This window comes from Martes martes, assembly GCF_963455335.1.
Source record: "Martes martes genome assembly, chromosome: 1".
Classification (NCBI taxonomy): domain Eukaryota; kingdom Metazoa; phylum Chordata; class Mammalia; order Carnivora; family Mustelidae; genus Martes; species Martes martes.
Window position 1 is genome coordinate 57,987,157 of NC_137888.1, and position 25,335 is coordinate 58,012,491.

The following is a 25,335-nucleotide window of genomic DNA, read 5'->3' on the forward strand; positions in this document are numbered from 1 at the left end:
CCTAGCTCTTCCTCAGCTGTGGTCTCTGATGCATTCTGTTCGCAGTGTTCCTGTCCCAACACTCCTTCCCTCATTTCCAGGGAATTCATTAAACCCAAACTCTCCCAACTGGGTTCTCTACCCTCCCGCCTCTCCCCTCCTTGCTCACGCTTTCCTCCTCCTTCAAAGGACATGCTGGATACCGTTCTCCGTCCTCCTGTGCTTTCCCCATTTCTAAGCCTCCACTTATGTGATCTCACCTGCAATGAAGAGAATACTCTGGGAGTAGGGAAGGAGAAAGGTGTCAGGCCATGATTGTCACTCCCAGGCTCAGAAAGGGCACCAGCTGATTCTTTACCTTTTGAGTTGAATTGATTGGTGGAATTAAAAGATACCAAGTTGAGACAAGTATACAGATGCACTCAGCTAGGGCAGGTAAACCAAACTTCAGGAAAATGAGTCAGTTCTGTATTTGTATTTGGTGATAAATTTTTACATGTACAGCCAAATGTTTACGTAACCTTAACAGACCCAGTGAGATTGAACTGAAAAACTGGGGTATCAGACATGAATATCCCTTCAAATACTCTCTGCAACATTCTTCCATCCACATCATGCTTGACTTTCCCCTACAAGTGTGTATGTATGGGGGAGAAATGTTGCATGTTTCTCAGATGTGGCTTCTTATTTGCAAATGTCCTGCTTGCCTCTTCCCCAGAGTCTATAAAGCTGATCTTTTCAGCAACTACTGTGTTGCAGTATTTTGGTATTGCATTTTGTTGGGCCAACCAAAGTGTTTGAGAATCACACTTTTTGATTTTTAGAAAAACTTGTGTGAGGAGGTGAGGGGTATCAAGGGTTAGCACCCTGTAATGCAGTAAGAAGTCTGTAGTAGTTTGGTAGTCTCTCGTTTTATTTCCCCAAATGAAGAGGGAAGAGAATTTGTTAGTATTTTATTTGGGTTATTAAGTAGCATTTGCAACTGCAAACAAGTTCAAATATAGTAATATAGTTTATCATCTGAAACGACATCATAATCTTAGATGGCTGAGTCAAAAATTAAGCTTTTTGTTTCCCATACCAAAATAGAATTTATTTGCTTTATACATAGTGACCTGCCAGTTTTATTAGGAGAAAACAGAAAAACTATACTCTTTAAGAAAATTAAACTTTTAAATATCCATTTTTGACATGAGGTGTTAAACCCTTCAGCTCTGTGCTATTCACAGAGTAAATATTTAAAACACAGTGTTTGGGCTCTCTGTTTAATTTTTGACTTCTGCTTAATCACATGTGCTCTGGCTTGCTTTCAGAATTGCTGTCTCTGCACATTGTGGGAATTCTTCTAACTTAGCTCTGTTTCCCATTTTGTATACATTATTTTAAAACCAAAGTCTCCCCACTAACTGACTTTAATTCTCTTCTTGTCTATTCTAATATCTCATGGATTTCCTTTTGTAGTCTTGTCTGAAATATCCTAAATGGTTGGAAGATTGCTTTCCAATTTAAACCACTCTTAGGGTAGGCAAATGGCTGGGACCCTTGAGGGCATATCATACATGGTGGTGGAAAGGGGTAAGGATTTAGATTACAATGAGAGAGAAATGCATCATTATTAAATACAGTTCATCTTAGCAGAGTTACATGCTAGACTTTTTTTTTTCAAAAAGGAGCATAATAAAGAAAATAGCCGTTTCTTTTTCCTTACACAATTTTTGTTATTAATTCTGTCAGAGACAGGATATTTGCTGCATGTGCAAGTAGCATAACCTCTGATGGGCTTGGGATTTTGTTTATACCCTGAAAAACACAGAATTTTAGGTGTCGAAGTGGTCTTATGCTACCATCAGATAGTACTCATCAGATTCCCTTTCCTTCAGTGGGACTAAACTTTGTTGTCATTTCTTTCCACCATGTTTTCCATAGACTCCCACTCTCACTGGTTTTGTCCTTTACCAGTGTGTCAATCAGTTCTCTGTAAAGACACGTGTCACACTGTATGGCAATCATTTGTTCATACGAGTGTCTTTCTCTTTGGATCATAAACTATGTAAAGGCGGGAAGTGGTCTATGACCACATACTTCCCAGTGGCCAGCTGAAAGCCTACTTTATGGTAAGAACTTAAGGAAGATTAACACCCTCGTAGTAGCTAACAACCCCCAAATCTCAGTGGCTTAAGACAGTCTTGGGTTGGCAAGGGTCCTGTTTCACGGTGTCTTCATTGAGGGGTATAGGCTAATAAAGTCTGGATAAACTTGGATGCATGCTAGGCATCTTGGCAAGGGGGTGGAAAGAGTGAATCATGCCTCAGCCCTTCATGTTTCAGCTTGGAACTGACATGTCACTTTCTCTCATAGTGTTTTGATCAAAGCAGGAGACATAGCCATACACGCCTATGACCCTGGGAGCAAGAGCAATACCTTTTTGTTTCTGAGAGGAGGAGGACAGGAATGTTCGCCAGCGCCACTAATACCTAAGTCAATATCTGATACATGGTGGGCACCTGAGAACCATTGAATGAATGAAGTACTTAGAACTTTCTGCTGGGATTTTAGATTTTTCCGCACAGTAAGCAGAACCACTTCAGATATATATACCATTAACTACATTTTTTAGAAGATGAGGATGCTAATAATTATTTTATAAGCTGTGTTCAGCAGACTTCTGAGAATTGTCTTATAACCACTCTGTTCACTTTACTCACATTAGGGAAGGCATTGTGTTTGATTTTCTAGTTTTTCAGATGCTTAGAGTATGGAATGGGTACATTTGCATGATTTAACACTTTGCCTGAGTCATTAAGAAGAAGAGTTGGGGAAAATGTTAAAGTTGTCAAATATTTACATATTAAGTTAGTCTGACCAAGAAGCTTTTTTAGAAGAGTTAATACCTGGCTCAACAATTGGACAAGAGCTTCGGAAAAATGAGAACCTAATCTACTTAAACGTGAAGTATTTCTGAGAACATTTAAGTTCTACTTTCTTAGCAAATTTCAGTGATGTAACAATGTTTTCGACTACAATGTAGTCGTTGTGTTTTACATTAGATCCTCAGATACCCATCCTGTAACTGAAAGTCTGTGCCAGCTCATTTACAACTTGAACGTTCTCTCTCTCTCTCACACACACACAGACACACACACGTGTTTGTGAAGTGATGGATGTGTTAACTAACCAGATGGTGAGACGTCATTCATAACATAATGTACGTTAAATCACCATAATGTCCATTCTAAATATCTTACAATTTTATCTGTCAATCATACCTCAGTAAAGCTAAAATAAAATAAAATAAATATTTGGGTTATTTGCCCTCCCCCCAATAAATAGCACATAATATCTTCATGGCCCGCCTTTTTCCTTGTTTCTTCAATTCGAAAATATTTAACTTGAGGGAATTGGCCAAGGTTTGCTGAAATTTCAGCATGGCAGACCAAGTGCAAAGAAGTCCATTGAGAACAGAGGGGAGCATGACTGGAGGTCATCTTGGTTTCGGTCCTCCAGGGGGCAGAGGGAGGTGTGTCTGAAACCAGGCTCGTGTTGCTTTCAAGGTCACAGCTGGTGGTCATAGACAATTGCTGAAAGCGACATTTGGCTTGGGAGCAGAGATGGCACTGACCCTGAAGACTGAAAGACCTGACAAAGGCCAGATTGCAGGACCATTCCATCTGGGATTCCGTCCTCCCAGATTCTATCTGGGAGGCAGTTCTAAAGGAGAATCTCAATTTTTTTTTTTTTTTTTTTTTTTTTTTTAAGGTCTGCTCCAGAAGATAATCATGGTTTAATCCCTCAGGGCAGGAATTTGGGCTGGAGGGTAGAGAACCCCAAGCAGAGCTTGTTGGGGGAAGCTGAGCTTTACAAATTGATCAGTACTTAGCCCATGTAGGGTTTAAGCACCCAGACTGTTTCTTAGTCCCAGCCTGGATAGGAAGCCATTCCCTACTCTACCGTGTGAATCTGCCGAGGAAGTCTGCAAAGCTGAGCAAGGAAGGCAAAGTCCCTGATCTCTGGCTAGGACGTGGGGGGAAGGCTGTGACAGAAATTGAAAACTAGTGTTCATTGATTGTCTCACCAGTGGGTCCGTGGGAGTCAGGAGAGGTTGGAGATGAGATGGATATACTACACTTATCCCTCTTCCTTGAATTTGTGGCATCGTTATGGAAACAAGCACATTATAAAACTGGTTACTCACCATGAGCTACTCTGCTGATACAGAGACCAGAGTTGTAATACATAGCGTCTGAGGAGCCTGAGGTGTTGGACGATCTCAGCCGTGCCTGAGTTCAATGAGAGTGTTTAAAACTGTGTCTTTGCGTTGATAATAATCTGCAGAATACATATTTTTATCAGGTACAAATACAAGCCTTCTCATTTGCAGTGATAATTTGTATTTAAAGTATGTTTTCATAACTTAAAACTTTAGTTTCTTAAGTTAATGCAATTCAGACTAGAGTCCAAAAATACTCTTCTGGGTGCATACGTTTTTAAAGAAACTGTAAGCATGGAGGATAGAATCCGAATCTGAGCCATGAAGAATGGGTGGGCTCACATGGGTGCAAAGAAGAGAGGTAAGTGTTTCCACAAGAGGCGAGAATGTGAGATCAGGGATGAGCATGATTCATTTAGGGGACCTGGAACTTGAAGGATACTTCAGTTTCAGGTTTTAAATCCTGCCTCCTGACCTTGACATGGCAATAGTTTTGGGAACCCTGTTTTCTCTGTTTCCTCGATTACCTGCCTTCTTCTGATGGGTGCACGAGCTTTATGACATCTGTATTGAGAACATGACTCTCATAACCCCTTTAAAGGGTCATCTTCTGACCCTCACGTTACTGATCAGTATGTAACATGAAACTTTCTTTGTGTGCCAGAATGTGAATTTTGTCTCTGCAGGACTGTACGTCTGAGCAGTTCATGATTCTAGCAGAGACGTCCAAAGGAGGGTGCATTGCATCACCACGCTGGGTGTTTGCCTGCTGCTCAGGAAGCAAGTGGTCCATCAAGGACCAGGACACTAACAGGAAATTGTCTTTTTTATGGAAGAACCTCACCTGTACTTTGTTGGGCATTTGTTCTTTTCAAATATCATCAATGGCCTCTCGAGTTATTTTCTTTTGTACAAAAAGCATCCCATACAGTTTTCTTTTTTTTTTTTCTTAAGATTTTATTTATTTATTTGAGAGAAAAAGAGCACAAGCAGGGGGAGTGGCAGAATGAGAGGGAGAAACAGACTCCCCACTGAGCAGAGAGTGCTACATGGGGCTTGATCCTAGGACCCTGGGATCATGTCCTGAGCCAAAGGCAGACACTTAACTGACAGAGTCACCCAGATGCACCCCGCCACCCCCGCTCCAGATCAGTGTTCTTTATGGTTCTTCGTTTTACAGTAGTTTAATGAGATTTATTACTAAAACAGGGTTTGTGTTTGTTGATTGCATCATGTTTGTTAATTACATCAGACGGCAAGGCTGTTTGTTCAGATGTAGGCTGACAAGTACTTGGTCTTTTTCAATCTTCTTTGCTAAGTAAAACTTTCTTTTTTTTTCCCCCTTTACAGATTCCAACAAGATCATGGCGGAGCACAACCACAAGCAAAAGCCGCTCGATTTACAGAATGGTAGCTTAGAGGCCAGCTTTGTGGCAAATTCCCTCGAGGACAATTCCCCAAACATGATGGAGAGCCTGAGCCCGAAGAAATATTCCTCCAGCCTGAGGTTTAAAGCCAATGGAGACTATTCGGGCTCTTACTTAACCCTCTCACAACCTGTGGCTGCTAAGAGAAGCCCCTCCCCTCTGGGATCCAATGTCAGGAGCAGCCCCTCGCTGGCCAAAATCCAGGGAAGCAAGCAGTTCTCCTGTGATGGAACTGACAAAAGTATTTCCATGAAACCGCCCACCCCTCTCCTCAGCACTTCCCCCTCCCTCAGTGGGTACCCACTTGGGAGAGCGGACTTTGATCATTATACTGGCCGGGACAGTGAAAGGTCCTTGAGGCTCGCAGAGAAGCCTCCCTATTCCAAATACAGCTCAAGGAATAAATCCCATGACAATGTCTACTTTCTTGGGGGGCTGGAAGGCCGAAAGGCATCCGGCTCACTCCTGACCATGTGGAATGGAAATTCCCTGAGCGACACGGGCCCCTCTCCCATCAGCAGATCGGGGGCGGCAAGCATGCCTTCGAGCCCAAAGCAAGCCAGGAAAATGAGCATCCAGGACAACCTGACCCTTCAGCCCAAGCTGAGCCGACACAAGGAGCCGGCATCTGAAAACATCGGTTTAAGAACCAGGAAGTATTCGGGCAGCAGCCTGAGTCACATGGGAGCCTATAGCCGCTCTCTCCCCAGGTTACACAGGGCCACCGACAACCAGCTGACGCCCCTCAGTTTGCCTCCCAGAAACTCTCTGGGCAATTCCAAACGAACGAAACTGGGGGAAAAGGATCTACCTCATAGCATCATAGACAACGACAATTACCTGAATTTTTCTTCTTTGAGCTCAGGGGCTTTACCCTATAAACCCTCCGCATCCGAGGGGCATCCTTATGTCAGTTCCACCCTCAGCGTCCCTGCCAGTCCTCGAGTGGCTCGGAAGATGCTTCTGGCCTCCACCTCCTCCTGCACCTCTGATGACCTTGACAGGGCTCCCTACTCCGGGCCCGGCCCAGGGCACTCATTTCCTCCCGGGGACGTGTTCGCCGCCAGGAGGAACTTCTCCTGTGGGTCTGTCGAATTCGATGATGCAGACCTGGAGAGCCTCAGACAGGCCTCAGGAACTCCCCAGCCCATCCTTCGGGAGAGGAAAAGCAGCATCAGCTCCATTTCCGGCCGTGATGACCTGATGGATTATCACCGGCGGCAGAGGGAGGAGAGACTCAGGGAGCAGGAGATGGAGCGACTGGTAATCTTCATCTGACTTGACCTCACTCTTCCCCTGAGCAGCTTCTTGGAGACACACTTGGAGGCCTGTCCGAGCTCCACGTGCCCCAGCCACTGCTTTGCCTTTCTAGAATTCTGCTGTCCTTCCCTTTCTCAGTCCCTATTGCTGGTCATGTGGGGGTGTTTGAAGGCCTGCCTGTACCTAGATTACCATTACCTGTACCTAGATGTTAGATTACGTGGCTCTGCAGAGTCCTCTCAAGCGTAGATTCTTGATAAACCTAACCAAGTGGTTGTGAATTTTACTGAATTTCTTATAAGTCTTACAAACTTTTCTTGAAGATAGTGAGTAAACACTGATTTATATTACTGATGCCATCAAATTGATATGGCATGGTCTGATAGGAGTAATTGGGGAAATCACGACTGTTTAGGAATTAGGCAGTAAACTTTTCTGTAGAGCAAGTGGTCTAGGAAATTGAAAGGTCAGCTAAATGTTGCTCAGCCTTTTTCCTGCTCTGTACACACATGCATACCTTCCCCCCCCCCCACCATACTCCCTTCTGCAGTGTCTCCTAGTCCATACAGTGACACCCAAGTACACATCCAGAGAAGTTTTTTGAGTTGTCTTTTTCTGTTAAAAATGGATTTTCGCTTACTGTGGGAAATACTGAAAACAGTAAGAAAGGGGGATACTATCCCTTGAGAGTCCCATTCATGAATGAGGGCAAACTGCTGCATTCTTACTCTTTTTTCTTTTAAGCGTAGACTTTTTTGTCTATGTGTTTCTTAGGACGAACAGGGTGAGAGTTTACTTTAATTCATAAATGCTGAGTTGTTCCTTAAAGAGGGATGCAGCAAGGGGATAAAGCTGATGTACAAAAGTATAAGAGTATCAAAAGGATTTTCATTGCTAAAAGAAAGTATGCTGGAGTAAGATTTCTGAATCACATACCAAGCTGAGTAATGCCCTACAGGATAACAAAATCGTAACTTTTGGATTCGAATGGGCAGAAACCGTTTGCATCAATCCAGGACAAAATTTGTGTGGAATTTTACACAAAGAATCATTTGTGTCCCGCATAGATTTTGGTAAGTCAGTATCGATCCTTGCAGATAGCCTAACCAGTAATAGTGAATGCAAACAAATGTGCATACCCTTAGAAAGTTCTGTATTCCTTGGGTGGCTCTGTTAGATGGTGCTCCAGTATGACAGTTTCCTTTGTTATCGTAAATAATCTTCCAGAGATTTTTCATGGTCACAAAAAGGCATTGTATTTGGGCTTGATTCATTGACAGTTCAGGAGAAGTTCTAATTAGCATATGAATAAGCCTTCTTGTATGCAGCGTAGCAAATCTGGCTCTGTAGTGTGATGAACAACTCTTACTTTTTTTTTAGTATAGTATAATTGACACGCAGAGTTACATTAGGTTAGTTTCCGGTGTACAACATAGTGATACTGCAAATCTATACCTTAGGCTATGCTCACTGCAAGTGTGGTTCCCATCTGTCACCTTACAAAGCTATGCCATTGACTCTGTCTCCTAGGCTGTACCCTTCATCCCTGAGCAACTACTCTCAGTGAAGCCAGAAAGTTAAGCTCTATTGGATAATTTATTAAGGAATCTAGGAGAGCATTTCAGTGGCTTCCCTCACTCCAGTGATCTTCCTGAGATGCTATTATTTCCTCTTCTGTTCCAAGGATGGGAAACCAACCTCGAAAATCACCTCCAGTTTTCATCTTTAGCACTTTTAAGTGTTGGTGAATTTCTCTTTCCTCCAGTTTCCCCAAATCTACAAAGGTTCCTGACAATCCAGAAAGTGACCTTCCTTACTGCCTGTCGAGTCAGTGCCTTATAAGTGTAAACTAGGTCTTGGTTCAATTTCTTGGGAGAATTTTATGGATATTGGCTCCAAATATAAAGTTAGATCCCTTTTTTGCTTCATAATGGGCTTTATGATATTCAGTTAAATGAGGCTTGTTTTTAAATATGACGCTTTGGTTTTGACCCCTGTTGCTTAGTCTGTTTGTCTAATTACATCCCAGTAAAAGGGAAGAGAGATTCTTATTGGCCCATGCAAGTAATGTTATTGCTTTTAAAAAATAAAGTGACTGGGACACCTGGGTGGCTCATTCAGTTAAGCTTCTGCCTTCAGCTCGGGGAGTGATCCCAGGGTTCTGGGATCCAGCCCCATATTGGGCTCCCTGCTCAGCAGGGAGTCTACTTCTCCCTCTGCCTGCCACTCCCTCTGCTTGTGCGCATGCTGTCCCTCTCTGGCAAATAAATAAATAAAATCTTAAAAAAAAAAACTTAAAAAAAAAAAGTGAGTTAGGAAAAATATTTCTTCCTGAATTCTGAGGGACCAAGGAGAAGAAGCTACCCTTTAGTTTACAAAATCAGAGTCAACTAAATTGAGGGTTAGAGATAGATGGAGATGAATACTAAAGGTGTTCCCCATTTAGACAGTAGAATATTACACACAATGCCAATGATTTTCCATGAGACATATGGAAATGAGATTTCCAGGATCAGTTCGATGAATTCTATAGAATTCTTATTCCTTTGCATCTTGGGTCATTAGCTTGATTTCACGAAGTCATCTATTTGTGGACTAAAAGAAGTCCTGAGAATCTTGTTTAGCCACCTTGTACTGTTTCGTGCTTGCCTATGCAGTGTCAGCTAAGAACTCAGAAGCCTCTACTCACAAGTCTGTTTCTGAAATCTTGAGATTGAAGAGAGAGTATCTGGTAAAGGTCTATCTACGAGGCACTGAGACTCTTTGTTTAAGGCACATTGTAGTCTGTAACTAGCCACAGAGTGTGTAAGCAACCACGAGAGGAAAGCAGAGACCACTTGGTGAGGATAAGGGTAAGTGTCTGTGGTTCATCTGTGGTTAAGCTCACGAAGAGTAATCAGCAAGAAGGAGAGGTAAAATCCTCTGTTGGTGTGTAGGACATTGGTCTTATTTAACCAGTGTTTCCCCGGAGGGTGAGAACGTATCACAGAGCGTGAGGATATTCACAGACACCCAGGACCTTTCTGTAAACTATGCCATCTCTGGACGTTATTTATATTATAATATTTTACCCATACAAAATTTGCCTAGGGAAGGCTGAGCTTCTCATTTGATTTGACAGATCTTCCTATGCTATTGTTGATGGTGTTGAGCTATTCATAAATAAGGGGCATAGCAAACCTAATTACTTCTGACATTCTTTTTGTAAGGTTAAGGAACAAATCTGGTGCTTGCCCGGGGATCAAGTGGGAAAACTTAAGGATGGATCATGTATAAAAGATAACTTGGAAAACTTTTTTTTTTTTTTCCTGAATTTAGGGTCCGATTTTGGGAAGGCAAAATCAAATACGAATTAGAGAAGATTTCATTACGTGACTAATATAGGATTGTGGATGCATGAGAACAATGAATATTTGCAGTTTGTCTACTGAATAAAGCAACAACATTTTATAATAAACAAGAAATCTTAAATCATTAGGAAATGAGGAACTTTCATTTGAAATATTTAGGGATATAGCACAAAAGTTTCTTCTGTGATATACCAAATCTCTCTGCTTTCCTGGGGAGGTTATGTAGAAAAATAACATTTTATTAACTTTTGTAAGCATAGGCTGATTTCTCCAAGATCATTCTGTCATTTCAATATAGGTAACTGCATTTTAGCTTTATGTTTATAAGGTATTTGTCATGCATTACGTTTTTTAAAATTACTTTATGAATAAACCCATCAAAGTTGTGCAAGCTTTGCCATAATTTTAACATTTTATTATATTTTTATAGCTTACTATTTCAAGTATTATAAACCAAGTCAAATAAATCTCCCTTTGTGCAAACTTACAGTTTTTAAATTTTCACCATCTTTTGTTCTTCATGGTCTTTTGTCAATTCTGGAACAACCAGATACTTTAAGGAAAAAAGTATGTAACTTAAAGATATTGGAAATTATGCTTAAACTGACACATCACAGAACATAATTACTATTGATATCAAAAGGTGTGTCACAATTATAATTCAGTTTAGTTGAGCACAACTTTTATATTTTTCTTCACCTTGAACATTATATGGAAGTGATCTTAGCTTATCTTTTCAGCAAACTAATATAATAAGACATTTAAAAAATTCGGGTAAACTAATCCCTTTGTGATTGATAAAATAAATCCAAACTTATTTTAAGTTTGAAATTATAGGAGTGCCTGGGTGGCTCAGTCGGTTGAGGATTGACTCTTGGTTTCAGCTCAGGTCATGATCTTAGGGTCCTGGGATCGAGCCACACAATTGGGCTCTGTGCTCAGCATGGAGTCTGCTTGGGATTGTCTTCCTCTCCTTCTGTCCCTCCCCTACTCATGCTCTCTCTTTCTCTTTCTCTTAAATGAATAACTCTTAAAAAAATAGGAAATTACATATGTACTATACCGTACATTGATAAAATAAGGAAAAACCATACATCTGATTTTTAAATCAGGTTGTCAAGTCAGTCTGACTTGTAAGAGAGTTTGCTTTGATCACATAAACTTGTTTTCTAAGGAAAAAAATGCTTCTGAAATCAGCATTTTTTGATGAGACGGTTCTTTTTCTTAAAATGTAAACATTTTAATTATTAGAATTTCATTGCATTTTCTTAGAATTTTGGAAATGTTAGATTTATCTAGATGCTGATTAGTCTCTAAAGCAATCTGAACAGAGGTTCTTTATTTTAGTTTATTATTATCCTCAAGAAGTAGGAAAATACTTCACTCATACACAGTGATTTTTTTCCCCCCTGAGGTACAGATCCTCAGATGAAAAATTTAAAGTTTCATTCTATAGCTTCAGCTATAGATCAGAAGTAAATACTGGAACATAAAATTTACTTGTTCCACATCTCAAGAGACTGCTCACTGTTCCACTGGGCACAAAATAGTGTCCTGATTAAATAACCAACAAATTAAAACAAGAACAAATACAAATGTTCAGTCATCTCTCACCTGAGTAAGGTTGAATCTCAATTCTACCTGCAGACCACAAGTAGCCAGACCATAAAACCAGATCCCCACTCATGACTGCCACCAGTGGAGATAACTATTGGTTTGTGTGCAAACTAAAACCCAGGTCAAACTTGGTCAAAATTAGAAACAGAAGCAAAGCACAGCCAGGAAAGCAAAAACTGCAGAAAAGAGCAAGTCAGTGAAGGTAAAGTTCTCCTGCCATTTGAGATTTACTCCAGGAGCCAAGAGAAGCTGTGCCTGGATTTCCAGCCCATGGGATCTATTTCGTGAAAAATGCAATTTAATTGACTCCACAAGACGAGTGTACTTGGACATTTCACAGGCACCTCCAAAATGTCAAAGCATAATTTTCAAAAAAGAAACAGAACTCTTACACAAATATAAAATGAATGGATGCCAAAGATTTATTTAACTCATTAGTGAGGAAACTGAGCAAAGTAAGGTTGGTTCACCGAGCATAATTTCTATAGTACTTTTTAGCTAAGCCGTGATTATACTAGTGTTTCATCTGGATTTTTGTTGTTGTTGTTTTTTACTTGTTCAATCTTTATTTGAAAACTCAAGGTAATTATATTGAATCTTAAAGATTGAACCCTAATTATGAATCTCCAAGGACCTATTTATGAAGTATAATAATCCACTTTGAGTCTCCATTAAGTGGCCTCCAACCTCTGTGGTATTTGAGATGTTTGGTTTTTGATCATTTTTATTCCTTCTTTCTTGCTCTCAGCTGCCAGTTCTTGCCTTTGTCATTATGCCAGCCTTTTCTTTCATTTTTTGATTTTTGAAACCAGATATCAAGCCTTGTTTAAAAATATTCCAAACTAAGAGTTACCAGGTCCAAGTGAGGTCTTGAGAGGGCTCTGTGCTCATGAAATGTATGTCCTCCAGTCCGTAGACCCTGTGACCTCCTTCTGGGCTGGTCTGTGGTGGTTGCAGCTATTTTCCAAGTGGAGGACATGAATGGATGAGCTGCCTCTAGAAGGCGAGGATGCTGATTCTATGACAAACTCGGTTTTCTAGAGGCTAGAGGAATAATTGCACAGTAGATAGGATATTCTGTTAGTCCTCTCATTTGCCTCCCTCCCAGTAATATCGACATAAAGATGGCATCTAGTGCATCTTAAGGTCCAGGGAAAAGACATTTTAAAAAGACGGGGGTGGGGGGGAGGATGAAAAAACTCTGTAGCGAACTTGGGTGCTGTTAAGAATCTTCATTTGGTTACAATGCCAAAAGCATCTGTGTGTTATCGTGGAGAACCAGTGGTTCCCCACAAATTGCCCGGTAGCAATCCAATATTTTCTTTCTGGCTGATGGCAGTCTTCTGTGGTGCCTCAATAAACAGCATTGTCGCCATATGGAACTATGTGAGGCCACACTTGCCTTTTATTTTTCAAACGCGTTGTAATGTGATGCCCATCTCATGAAGCCCCAGGTTTCTAACTTTCTACACGCTCTACCATCCTGAAGATAAGGTTGGCTTTCTTTCAAGGAAGATTTAATATTCCCATGGTATTATTATTGGGATAGATGAAATGTCTGGGTCAGCAGTTCTGTGCTGTTTGGAAGACATTTTGTTCCAGTAGCTTCTCTGAAAGCTCTTTACAGCTGAAGACTTCTAGATTGCATGAGGCTGGGACCATGTCAATCTTGTGCTCTGCTGTATATCCACCTCCTAGCCATTGATGAGAGTGTGGGAAGCATTGTACACCTGTTTTTGAAAAGAGTAAATGAATGTTTCTGATACCCATTCATGACATTCATTCTGGCTTTCCTTATTCTGTGGTGGAAGCTTCACCCCCTTGTTCTCAAACATCCCAAACTTAAGTGTGTGCACTTGGTTCCAGGTAACCGTGAAGCTCTGTGAAAAAGAATGCAAGTATCTCAGCACAAATGCGTTCTTTTGCTTCCAGTAGTGGGGCAATTCCCTTCCAATATGCAGTTAAAAATGAAAAGGTGAAAATTAGATGGTTTCCTCTATTTTGCAAATTTCTTAGCATTCTTTGTAAGAACTGGTGCTCTTCAGGGTCACACGGGGCCAAGGCTGCAGGACCCAGAGTCTTGCTTGTGTGCTGTTGAGCAGCCCAGAGACCTATATTTCTAAAAGTAAATATCAGCATAATGGTGCATATTTAAGGAATTACAGCATTCTATAAAATAAATGTATATGTTCACTAATCTTAAAATGGTAAGGTGCAGATACCATTTTAGGAATGAGTGAGTAAACAGGTTGGTGCTATTTAATTTTATAATTAGGAAAAACCATTTGGGAGCCCAAGAAGCGTGAGCCTTGTCAGGTGAAGATCACTCTAACCAAAGGTGTGCCTTGCTTTCTTGCCGGGATTCTTGCTACCTGCACTTCTTTGTGATTCCTGACCCCAAAGACAATTTGGGCATTCAGAATTTGACAGCGTTTCTTGGTTGGAAGCAGAATGGCAACGTTAAGAGAACCTCTTATGCAACCTAGCCATAATATTAAACTTTTTTTTTTCCTGAGAAGAATGTGTTTGAAATGTGAAGGCACGCTTAAGTATTGAAAATTATTTTGTTCTCCAGTCTCACGGACTTGGAAGGGGTCTCTTCCTTGTGTGACCCTTCCCCCTGCTACATCCTGGCAGAGTTGTAATTTTTTTTTTTAAGATTTTATTTATTTATTTATTTGACAGAGAGAGAGAGGGATATCACAAGTAGGCAGAGAGGCAGGCAGAGAGAGAGGAGGAAGCAGGCTCCCTGCTGAGCAGAGAGCCCGATGCGGGGCTCGATCCCAGGACTTTGTAATCATGACGTGAGCTGAAGTCAGAGGCTTAACCCACTAAGCCTCCCAGGTGCCCCAGAGTTGTAATTTTTAAAAAATGGTTGCACTAGTGGGGAGTGGGTCAGTTAAACTCCAAGAGGGTGAGAGGTTGGTTTACTGACCAAATTAACTTGGTGGCTTAGACTTTTTAAATGGATATTTGGAAATTATGACTCACTTTCTATATTCTGACTCAGAATGTCTATTGTTACATTAGCTTATTTAATCTTCAGAGTTAGCATAAGCCCTCAACTGACTCATTTTGGTGAAGCGTTGGCTCTAATATTTCAGTCTGTCAGTTCTCTGCCATTCTGTACCTTTCACCTTGATGCCTTTACCTGGATGGTCAGTGGTCTAGCTCAGAAATATAATGGGAGCCATAATTGTGAGCCATATGTGCAATTTTAAATTTTCTTAGTTCAGAAAACTTTTTGAGGGGCACCTGGGTGGTTCAGTCGGTTAAGTGTCTGCCTTCGGCTCAGGTCGTGATCCTGGAGTCCTGGGATCGAGCCCTGTATCAGGCTCCCTGCTCAGCGGAGAGTCTGCTTCTCCCTCTGCTCCTCCCGCACACTCACATGCATGCTCTCTCTTGCTCTGTCTCAAATAAATAAATAAAATCTTCCTTAAAAAAGGAAACTTGATGAAACAGTGAAAATAATTATGCTATATTAGACAGTACAAGCTTAGAATAGTGATGCTCTCTACCTGCGTAAATCAGCTGTCCATTCTGTACACAGACTTCTTTCATTTCTAATAAAATAAGACTAAAGCTCTAAGTAGTGAGTAGTATGAAGTAGACTACTGTCCGGTTAGATGACTTTGGGTCAACAGAAGATAAACCGCAGACGTTCTGTGTATTTTAAGTGGCCAGTTGTCACATGTATGTAGTTGTCTAGTAAATATTGAAGGAATTAATCATTAGGAAATTAAGAGTATCAACTGTCCTCAGTTAACTGAGACTAAAAACAGTTATCACATCTTTTCCTTCTCCTTCAGTTGGATCACTAGGTGCATAGAGGAGTGATGGGAAGGAAAAAAAAAAGTAGCATTTAGCAATAATCTAGTGACTCCACGTTGGAGAAATACAGAGCCAATGTCTCCGTATAATTCTTTGTTACACTAGGCTGTGACTGTTGCTATTAAAAGCAGGTTTCTCTACACTCGGGAGCCAGCTGTAGGTCCTTGTTACAGTGGCAGTACAAGCTATTGCCTCTTGATGGCGCCACACATTTAAAGATTCCTGCTCCGAATTAAGGGACGTGTGCTGTGAATCCTCACGCAGTTTAGCGTTCTAGGCTCAGCACAAAAATATAGAAAACACCTTGGACAAAGAGGTAGCTGCCCTGTCAGCCAGGGAGCGAGTCTCCTTCTTTTCTTAAGGTGATAAATTCATGCAGGAAGGCTCATGACTAAAAAGAAATAAAGCTTGGAAATAAAATTCACAGGAAAAGGTACAAATAAGATGGAAATGGAAAATATAGTATATCAATACAGACAGGGTAATGGGGAATGACTAGCGCTTCTTCGTAGAAGAATGATCCCCATATTGGTTGTTAAATTATCTAAATTAAAAGCCATTTATTCAGCGACCTTTTAAAACATTTTATCATCCACTAATAGGTCTAGTGACTGTGCTGGCTCATTGTAAGGTGAATTTTTCCTCTCCAGTTCTAGAAAAGCTTATGGGAATATCTGCTCTGAAAAATACTTTGAAAGTTTGTGATTAGTTTAAAAAAATTATAGAGCACATATTACAATAGAAACATAACGTCACTTTTTCATTGGAAGGATTTTATCAGCCATTTGAATGTGCAGATTAGGACCTACTGGAAGTCACTTGCAGAAAAGTTAATCTCTTTTTTATTTTGAGGTAATTGTAGATTTACATGCAATTGTAAGAAATAATTCAGAGAGATTCTGTGTACCCCTTATCCAATTTCCTCCAATGCTAACATCTTGCGAAACTACAGTTTTCATATCACAGCTAGTATATTAACATTGATGCAGTCAAGATACAGAGCAGATAGAACACCCCAAGCTCCCCCCTGCAGGCCTTCTATAGCCTCCCCCACTTTCCTCCTACTCTCAGCAACTCCTTAACCCCTGGCATCTGCTCGTCTGTTCTCCAGAGCTATAATTTTATTATCAAAGGAATGTTACATACATGTAATCATATACTTTGAGTTTGGCTTCTTCTTCGCTGCATAAGTCTTTGGAGATTGAACTAGGATGTTCCCTGTCATTGCCTTCTCTCCAGCTCAAGTCTGAGATATATGAGGTAAAGGAAATCTCAGGGAACTCATTTCTGGGTCCCTAGGTGGCCAGTTGATCTGCTGCCTTTTCTTCATCTTTTGGTCTTCTCCTGTTTGTCTTATACAAAACGTGTCCAAGGTTCTCAGTTATACTCAGTGGGAGGAAGAGGGACAAATACCTCTACCTCATCTTCCCAGAAGCAGGAGTCAGGGAGATTAGTTTTTAAAGTTCAGAACAGCCAAGAACTTTGCTCTGGTGAAGTCTAATTGACCTCAAGGGGGAAATCTGTATATGGAGGCATGTTCTGCTGAAGAATTTTGGTTTGGAAAAATTGATGTTTCTCATTCAAAATTGCTAAGACCACATCCCAGTTCTGGGATTGTAATTTGGATTTTGAAAAAAGATAATTTTAATAAAATGCCTAAATAGAAAAAGAATAAGTTTCTCAGACATGTATTAGTCTTTCATTTTGATTACAGAATAAGAAAGCCAGAATATTGAAAGTCTGTCTTTGCCATTAGATCATGTAGACCAAGGCCTAAATCATGGTAGGCAGAGATTACAATTTTAAAAGTTGTTCTGGGAGCAAGGAAAATGTAGTTAACTTTCTTAACATCTCAAGTAGAGAAAGAAGACTTGTCACCGTTTATTTTGCATTTTTAAAAGATTTTATTTATTTCAAAGAGAGAGTACAAACCAGGGAGAGAGGCAGAAGGAGAGGGAAAAGTGAGAAGCCGCTATGCAGGGTTCGCTGTGGGGCTTGATCCCAGGACTCCGGGACCATGATGTGAGTCGAAGGTAGACGCTTACCGACTGAGCCACCCAGGAGCTCCATTATTTTGCCTTTTTCTATATAGAACAGTAGCATGCTTTTATAAATTTTAGAACACGGTGTTTTCCATGTAATATATCTCTCATAAGTAGTTACATTTACAAAACTTTCAGGTGATGTGTGGTAGTCCACCCATTTTTGTTCTTGTGTTTTACATGTTAGACTTTCCTACATTTTTACTCTACCAACTTCTTTGTGCATAAAGAGAGTTCCTTAATTTTTTTTAGGATAGATTTTCCAATGTGGAGATTTAGTTGTGGATTGAAAAAATTAAATATTACATAAAATTCTAAAAGTATTTCAGTGGATTGCATTATTAAACTATGATCCTTCAGGGGAAACAAACAAATAAACAGATTCCCTGGAACTTGGTTAAGCCAAGGTGAAACTGCAAATGAACAACAATATTTTATTTTTATTTTTTTTTTTTAAATTTATTTTTTAAATATTTTTTATTTGTTTATTTGACAGAGAGAGATCACAAGTAGGCAGAGAGGCAGGCAGAGAAAGGGGGGCGGGAAGCAGGCTCCCTGCCGAGCAGAGAGCCCGATGCGGGACTCGATCCCAGGACCCTGAGATCACGACCTGAGCTGAAGGCAGAGGCTTAACCCATTGAGCCACCCAGGCGCCCTGAACAACAATATTTTAGACTTTTCTTGTGTTTTCCTTAATGGTGTATAGCAAAAGCACACATTTTTTAAACAGAAGGGATCTAGGAACCATGTAGATTTTCTTCTGACACACTATGTACAAGGAAAAATAATTGGCATACTTCTTTAGATGCTATGAGGAAATTATGATTATACTGATCACATGAATTTCCTTTGTTTGTAGCCAGTGCTTTTCAGTTGTAGGGAGAAGTGCATGATTTCCCCCCTTCAGTTATCTGAGCTGAGGCAACAATGTTATGGAGTCATTCATAATCAGCACTTTCTTTGAAGCGATATCTAGTAATATTTTAAGAATAGTTCAGCTCAACCCTGATATCTTCTCCAAGTAAAATTTTTCATCACTTGTATGTCTGTCAGTTGATTTTGAATGGCAAAATGATGCAAAAAGGCCTTAGGAAAAGGAAGAAAATACAGCAGATCTAAGTTAGATGGTTATTGTAGTGAGTGAGAGATTCACTTGAGTCTGCTCACAAATGCAAGAAATAACTGCCAGTGGAAAAAGCGAGTTGAAGCAAACATTCCTGGTCTAAAAAGTAACAGGATCAATTAAGTCAGGTGACAGTATTTTAGGACATGTTCGATGTAAATGAAAATAAAAATCAACATTACTTCAGCATGTATATATATATGTGTGTGTGTGTATATATACATATATAATTTATATCCTTATATAACATATTTCATATTATTGAATTATTAGATATGTTAATAATCATCTATTTATTAAATGTATTAGTAACATAAAATAGTATATACTAATTTTGTACATATATATTTCTTAATTACAAGCTCCTAAAATAGGGACACAGAAAAGGACAGTGGGTAAGGACTACAGTAAGGACAAGTAGCTTTAAGGGAGATGTTAACACACTAGTGAGTAATAGTAATTAAAAAAAAATCTGGAGTATGAGGGGTTGACTTATGAAATGAGATTAAAAGAACTGAATTTCTTTGTCTGAGTATGAGCAAAGACAGGATATGATAAGTTCCTCAGGTATTTGAATGATGCGTGTACTCATAGGGCAGGAACACTGATAATCTCGGGAGTGTAAGGTAGAGTCAGAGGAAATGTGAAATAGAAATCTGGGTTTTATGTCAAGTATGAATTGTGTGCGTTGGAGAGGAGCATGGATTTGGGGTGGGGTAGTTATTTCTAGAAGTTACTCTGCTTTACTTAATGTGCTATGGGGAATATATGTTGCTCTGTGATGGTGGGGCTAGAGTGACCAAAGGGCACGGAGAGACTGAAAAGATCTCTTCCTCCCTGGGTTGCTATGGTAACTGGGCAGAGCTCTGTTGCCAGAAGTTCAGGCATGTGATTCACCCCGGGGAGGGAATTTTGGGCAGTAGATGATTTTTCTCTCCTTCCAGACTGGCCAAAGAGCCCCACAGATCTGTGAATTTTTCAGGGAGACATTTGGCTGCATAAGATATTTTTCCTGTATTGCCTTTCCCTGAGAACAGTTGGATTCAGCTGCTAGGTTTGCTTGTTAACTATTACAGTAGTCAGTCCCCCCTTCTTTGCAGTTTGCTTTTCCTGGTTTCAGTTACCCCCTGTCAACCTTAGTCTAGAAGCAGGTAATCCTTCTTCTGACCCACCATCAGGAGGTCAGTAGTAGCCTAACGTTAGTTCACCATACCTATGCCATTCACCTCACTTCATCGCATCATGTAAGCATTTTATCATCTCACTTCACCATAAAAAAGGTGGGTACAGTACAATAAGGTACTTTGAGAGAGAGACAGAGAGAGAGAGAGAACACATCCATAATTTTATCGCAATATATTGTTATACTATTCTATTTTATTATTGGTTATTGTTGTTAATCTCTTACTGTGCCTACTTTAATGCATTAAACTTTACCATAGGTATGTACATATAGAAAAAACCATCGTGTATATAGGGTTTAGTACTATCCGTGGTCTCAGGTACGCACTGAGGGTCTTGGAACATATCCCCCTCACATAAGGGGGGACTCCTTCCTGTATTAGTGATGATTTTCCAGGACTCACAAGACAACTATCAATTTCACTTCCAATTTTTTATGGAAAGCATCTCTAATCATTGATAACAAACACTGAGCACCTGCCTTATGACAGGAACCAACTCAGACTTTAAACATTCTCACACACACTCCTTTATTGATTCCTCCCAAGAAGCCTAGGACAGGTGCTGATCTTATTGTCTCTGTTTTACAGACCAGGTTATAGAAACTCAGAGGGTTGAACCTGATAAGAACTTCTGTGTTATAGGTCTGGTATGTTCCAGAACTTCAAATCCAAATCTTTGTTCTTTCCACTTAATCAAACTTAGACACAGACTCTGCTCTGAAAGCCCAGTGGTTTCGTGTGAGAGAAAGAAGTCAATTTATCCATGGATCCTTACAATACATGGTTACAGAGAGAAGCACTGAGATTTCTTTGTAGAGTCCTGATACCATTATTTCAAAGCGCTTCTCCTTTCTGCTCACTGTACTTGTAATTTTCCTGGAGAAGTGGGAGGTGCCCCTTCTCTTACAGAGTGTCTAGTCTGCACAAAGGCAGGATACACTATTCTAGATTGCAAAGGGCTGGGAATGGTGGAAGTGAAATGCTGAACTTTGGCGACATCTTTGAGATTGGGAATGTGTGGAGGTGTGAAGGGAAGTAAGAAAGTGGAATAGTAAATCTACTGGGTAATGTGATGAGGATAATTTATTGTCTGGGGCAGTGGGAGACGGAGAGGACTTGAGTACATTTACAGACAGAGGCAAAGGATTCGAGAGAGAAATAAGTGTGTAGGGGAGGGAAAATTGGTGAAACAAAACCGTGAGGATAACGGGAGGGCATATAGACGCAGTGAGGCAGGTAGAGGGCTTTACCTCGGGAAGACTGAGGGACTCTCCTTAGATGCCTGTGCTAACTTATATTGTGTATACTGTGTTCAAGAAGCGTGTGTGTGTGTATTATATATATGTATGTGTATATGTGTATATATATATTTGTTTGTGTTTTAAATTCCCATGACACCCTACAAGGTAGATACTCTAGTAATTCCTTGCTTTATGCATGAGGAACTAAGACCCACAGAAGCTAAATGACTTGCCGAGAGCCTCACAAGTCGCTACAGAAAAAGCATTGAGGCTCCAGAGTTCCTGCTCTTAGCCACTGTGGTACCATGGAGAAAGGAGGACTAGATATATAAAAAGAGGTAGAGGAGGGAAGCTTAGGGCATTGCACAGGACGACCTTGATCTCCTTAGGCAGTGCTTTTATGTATTGGGATGTATTGACTATATTTGAGAAATGAGTACTGAAAAATCACTGAGTGGTAAGCGGTGTCCTAGTTATCTGCATATGCCTTACTTTTCCTCAGCATCTGGTTTTCCGTTATCATGGAGCCAGAATAGGTATAGTTGATGCAAAATCCTCTTAGTAATCTTCCCGTAGCAAATGCTTGCCGATCAGTTTATAGCTGTCACATTATTTAGTAAGTCTTCAGGTGACTTGAACTCGCCTCCAGAACAGATACATCACACAAGCCATTTGCTCTTTCATTTGTCAGATGGACCTCTTTCTAGAGCAACCCTCTGATGGGGCACATGCACACATGCTTTTTAAACAATGGATGGCAGAATGAAGCGCTGCCTGGACCACAAGTCTGAAGGTAGACTTCCCAGGTAGACTGGAAGATAAAATGTTCTTAGCTAGACATTACACTGACACTGATGAAGATAATTTGTAAAACCAAAAAAACAAAAACTCCTTACTTACATATACATAGTTTCTTAATCAGTTGTCCTAAACTGATAAAAATAATACCAGGGCAATGTTTGGATAAACATGAAGGCCAGTTACAAGGTGAAAGGGCGCTGTCTCCATATACAACCGTCCTCTCTTCTGATACCAAGCACAAGTTCAGGGAGTTCCCGGGAACCATCCACAGGTTCATGAATTCACTAGAAAGACTTGCAGAACCCCCTGAAAGCTGTTGTAGTTAGGATTATCATTTATTACAGGGAAGGACTAAGATGAAGATCAGCCAAGAGAAGAGAAGCAGAGGAGAAGCAGAGGACGGAGTCAGGAGGTTCCGTATGCGAAGCTTCTGCTGCCCTCTCCCTGTGGAGTCAGGATGTGGAATGCTACCTACACTGGTGTGTGATAGCACCCATGGAGTGTGGGCAGCCGAGGAAGACGTCCTGAGCTTCAGTGTCAGGAGTGTTTATGGAGATGTCATCATGTAGGCACGAATGATTGATTGTCCACTTGGTTAATCTCATCTCTAGGTTGACCAGCTTCTGGAGTGGCCAGCCCTCCCCCTGAGACTGATTATCAGGAGTGCCCCACTGTGTCCTAAACAAAGATAATGCAATCAGGTATGACAGAGATTACCTTCCAGAAGCCCACAGTCCAACAGTGAAAGCCAGACCTCCCTTTGGGCAAAGCCAAATTCTTTATTACACGGTAAATAAATGAGCTGCCTTTAGTAGGATCTCTGAGGCTCTTGCCTCCAAACTTTGGGCCTGTTACCTGCTTGAACTTAAGCAAGGCTTATCAATCATAATGGGCTTCTGTGGAGAAAACAAAAGAAAGAAATTATCTCAGGCTTAAAACAGCATAGGTCTCTTTCTCCTCCCCTTCCATGGCCAGCATGGGTTGAATGAGGCCTCTGCTCCCTATTTCCTTGCTCGAGGTCAAGGCTCAGGGAGCCAGCAACATCTGGAGTGTCACTCTGCAATGGCAGAGCAAGACAGGTAATGGATCATGTGTTGGCCGTCCAGGCAGAAGGGACACACATTGCTCTTCTCACATGTCATTGGCCAATCCAAGTTTGACACTTATATCAAGTTTAGGGGTAGAAGACTGAAAAACTGTTTTACCCTGTGTCCAAAAAGACAAGAACTGATCATCATAGCCCTAGTTACTACCCCAAGGCGTTTATCTCTAAAAACAAAAAGACTCACATAAAAGACTTTTAACCATCGCTCTGTTTCCCCCTGCCCCCCATTTTCCTACCTAAATGAGACATCAGAATTCGCTCATGGATCTCGGAAATTCTGCTTGCATGCTGTCGGTTCCATCTCATCCTGCCATCTGCTTTTAGACCAGGTTCTCTGACTCTTGCTGGTTCTTTATTTAGGGTTATTGGGATCGCTGAAGTCCTGGTATACAGAGACAGAGTTGACCCACTTCTCTGCGTGTACCTCATCCCTCTTCCTCCACAGAACCCCGTCTTTGCAGCCACACGGCAGTTGCTGATCACAAGCATGCTCTTCAGTCCACGCTCTATGCCTTGGCTTCAACAGTTCTTTTATAGACTTGCCCAGCCCACTGCTCTGGCCAGCAGGCCACACAGACTCATATTTATCCCAGGGTCTCAACTCAGATTTGTCTTTCTGTAATTTTTGTCCACTACTTCCTTATCTGTGAATTTATTGGTTTTCTGTAAATCTGTTAGCACACTTGTCTTTGATTGACTAACTCTTTATGCCTTCCGCTAAAGATATAAGGGTAGAAATGCTGTCTTTTTCCGTCCTTGTGTCTCCAGCATAGTAACAGCCTGAGAATAACTTAATAGATCTTTGATGAACTGGTGATTATGGAGATATTGAATCACTAGGGTTGACAGGAGAGAGAAGTAAAGTCATACTTAGCAGTTACAACAGGTCCTCTTGAGAAAAAATACCTTCTTTCACCTAAATTATTTCTAGCCATTAAAAGTTGACCCTTGCTTTTATGTTAACGAGTGACCCAACATAGTTAATTTTAATACAAGGAGTTCAACAAAGATTCCTACTGCCTTTGTGGGTATCAGGCAACTGTTTTCTATGTGATTTACCTCTGCACTACATTTCCAGTCCTGTGGCCCAGACTGGCTGCTGTTGGTTACCAGGGGATGGATGGGGCTGGGAGATGGGAGAGGTCTCTGACCGAGGACTGTAGAGAGAGGCACTGCCAGACACATTCCTCAGAAAAAGAAAGAAAGCTCTCAGATCAAAACACACTCAGTCTGCAGCTTCCTTCTTTTTTTTTTTTTTGTTTTAAATTGCTGGGGCAAAGAACCGCACACCATTTTCTTCCGGTATCTATTTAAAGATCCTGTGTCCCCTTCAAATCTTTCTTCTATATATGTGGTATATGGAGAGGAGGAAAGGGAAAACAGAGAGGGAGATTAAGAAGAGTATTTAAAATAATTTGATTCAAATGACCTGCTTTTCAAAGTCATAGCACCCATGTTTCGTGCCACTTAGATGCCTAGGCTTTTTCGAAAGAATGCGCTGAGGAATGCTGGTTGGGAGAGGTAGGCAGGAATTGAAGATCTTCAAGTGAGTGGCCTTCCCAAGTTGGCAGGTCACCAGGTGAAATGCCGGATGAAATTGGGTTTTAGGTGGGGGGCCATCCATCTCGGTCCCTGTTGGAGCTCGACGTTCCAGCATAACTATTCATAGTGCCCTGTTTGGTTCTCAAAGGTCTGCTGGTGTGGAAAGGTGCCCTGGTTTTAGGCTCTCCTGGAGGGGAGAATATTGGAGTGATGGATGGGAAGGAACAAGACTCCAGAGTGAAGAGGGCTCAGGGGAGAGTGATTTTATGAGAGTACGTCTGTACAGGGTTTTCCTTAAAAGGCTGCATATAGTGCTTTCTGAAATGCCTTGCAGACTTTCTTCTGACGTACTTCTTGACATCAGTTTATTTTTCTTCAGTGCAACTCAGCGTGTCTCAGCACAGCCTGGATTTCTCTGAGACTCACAGGCGGCAGTGCTGTGTGTGTGTGTGTGATTCAAGCCTGGACAGATTGGCTGTGAATGGGGTGATAAGAATAGAGAGAAGCACATACCAGTAAACCACACTTCCTGTGCATAAGCCTTTGAATACTGCGTTTCACTGTCTGAAATAGCATTCATCTTAAGGCTGGGATCATTTATTCCCTGTGGAATTAAGCAAGAGCAC

At 41.0% G+C, this 25,335-nt stretch overlaps 1 protein-coding gene across 8 annotated transcripts in view; it reads left to right on the forward strand.

Moving 5' to 3' along the window:
- The window catches only part of PHLDB2 (pleckstrin homology like domain family B member 2), a 217,749-nt gene that overhangs the window by 125,916 nt on the left and 66,498 nt on the right, over positions 1-25,335 (forward strand). For all 8 annotated transcript variants that reach the window (XM_080801637.1, XM_080801638.1, XM_080801639.1 and 5 more), the window contains exon 3: positions 5,537-6,876. In XM_080801637.1, the coding sequence (XP_080657763.1) occupies positions 5,537-6,876 (1,340 nt within the window). The remainder of the gene's footprint in view (positions 1-5,536; positions 6,877-25,335) is intronic.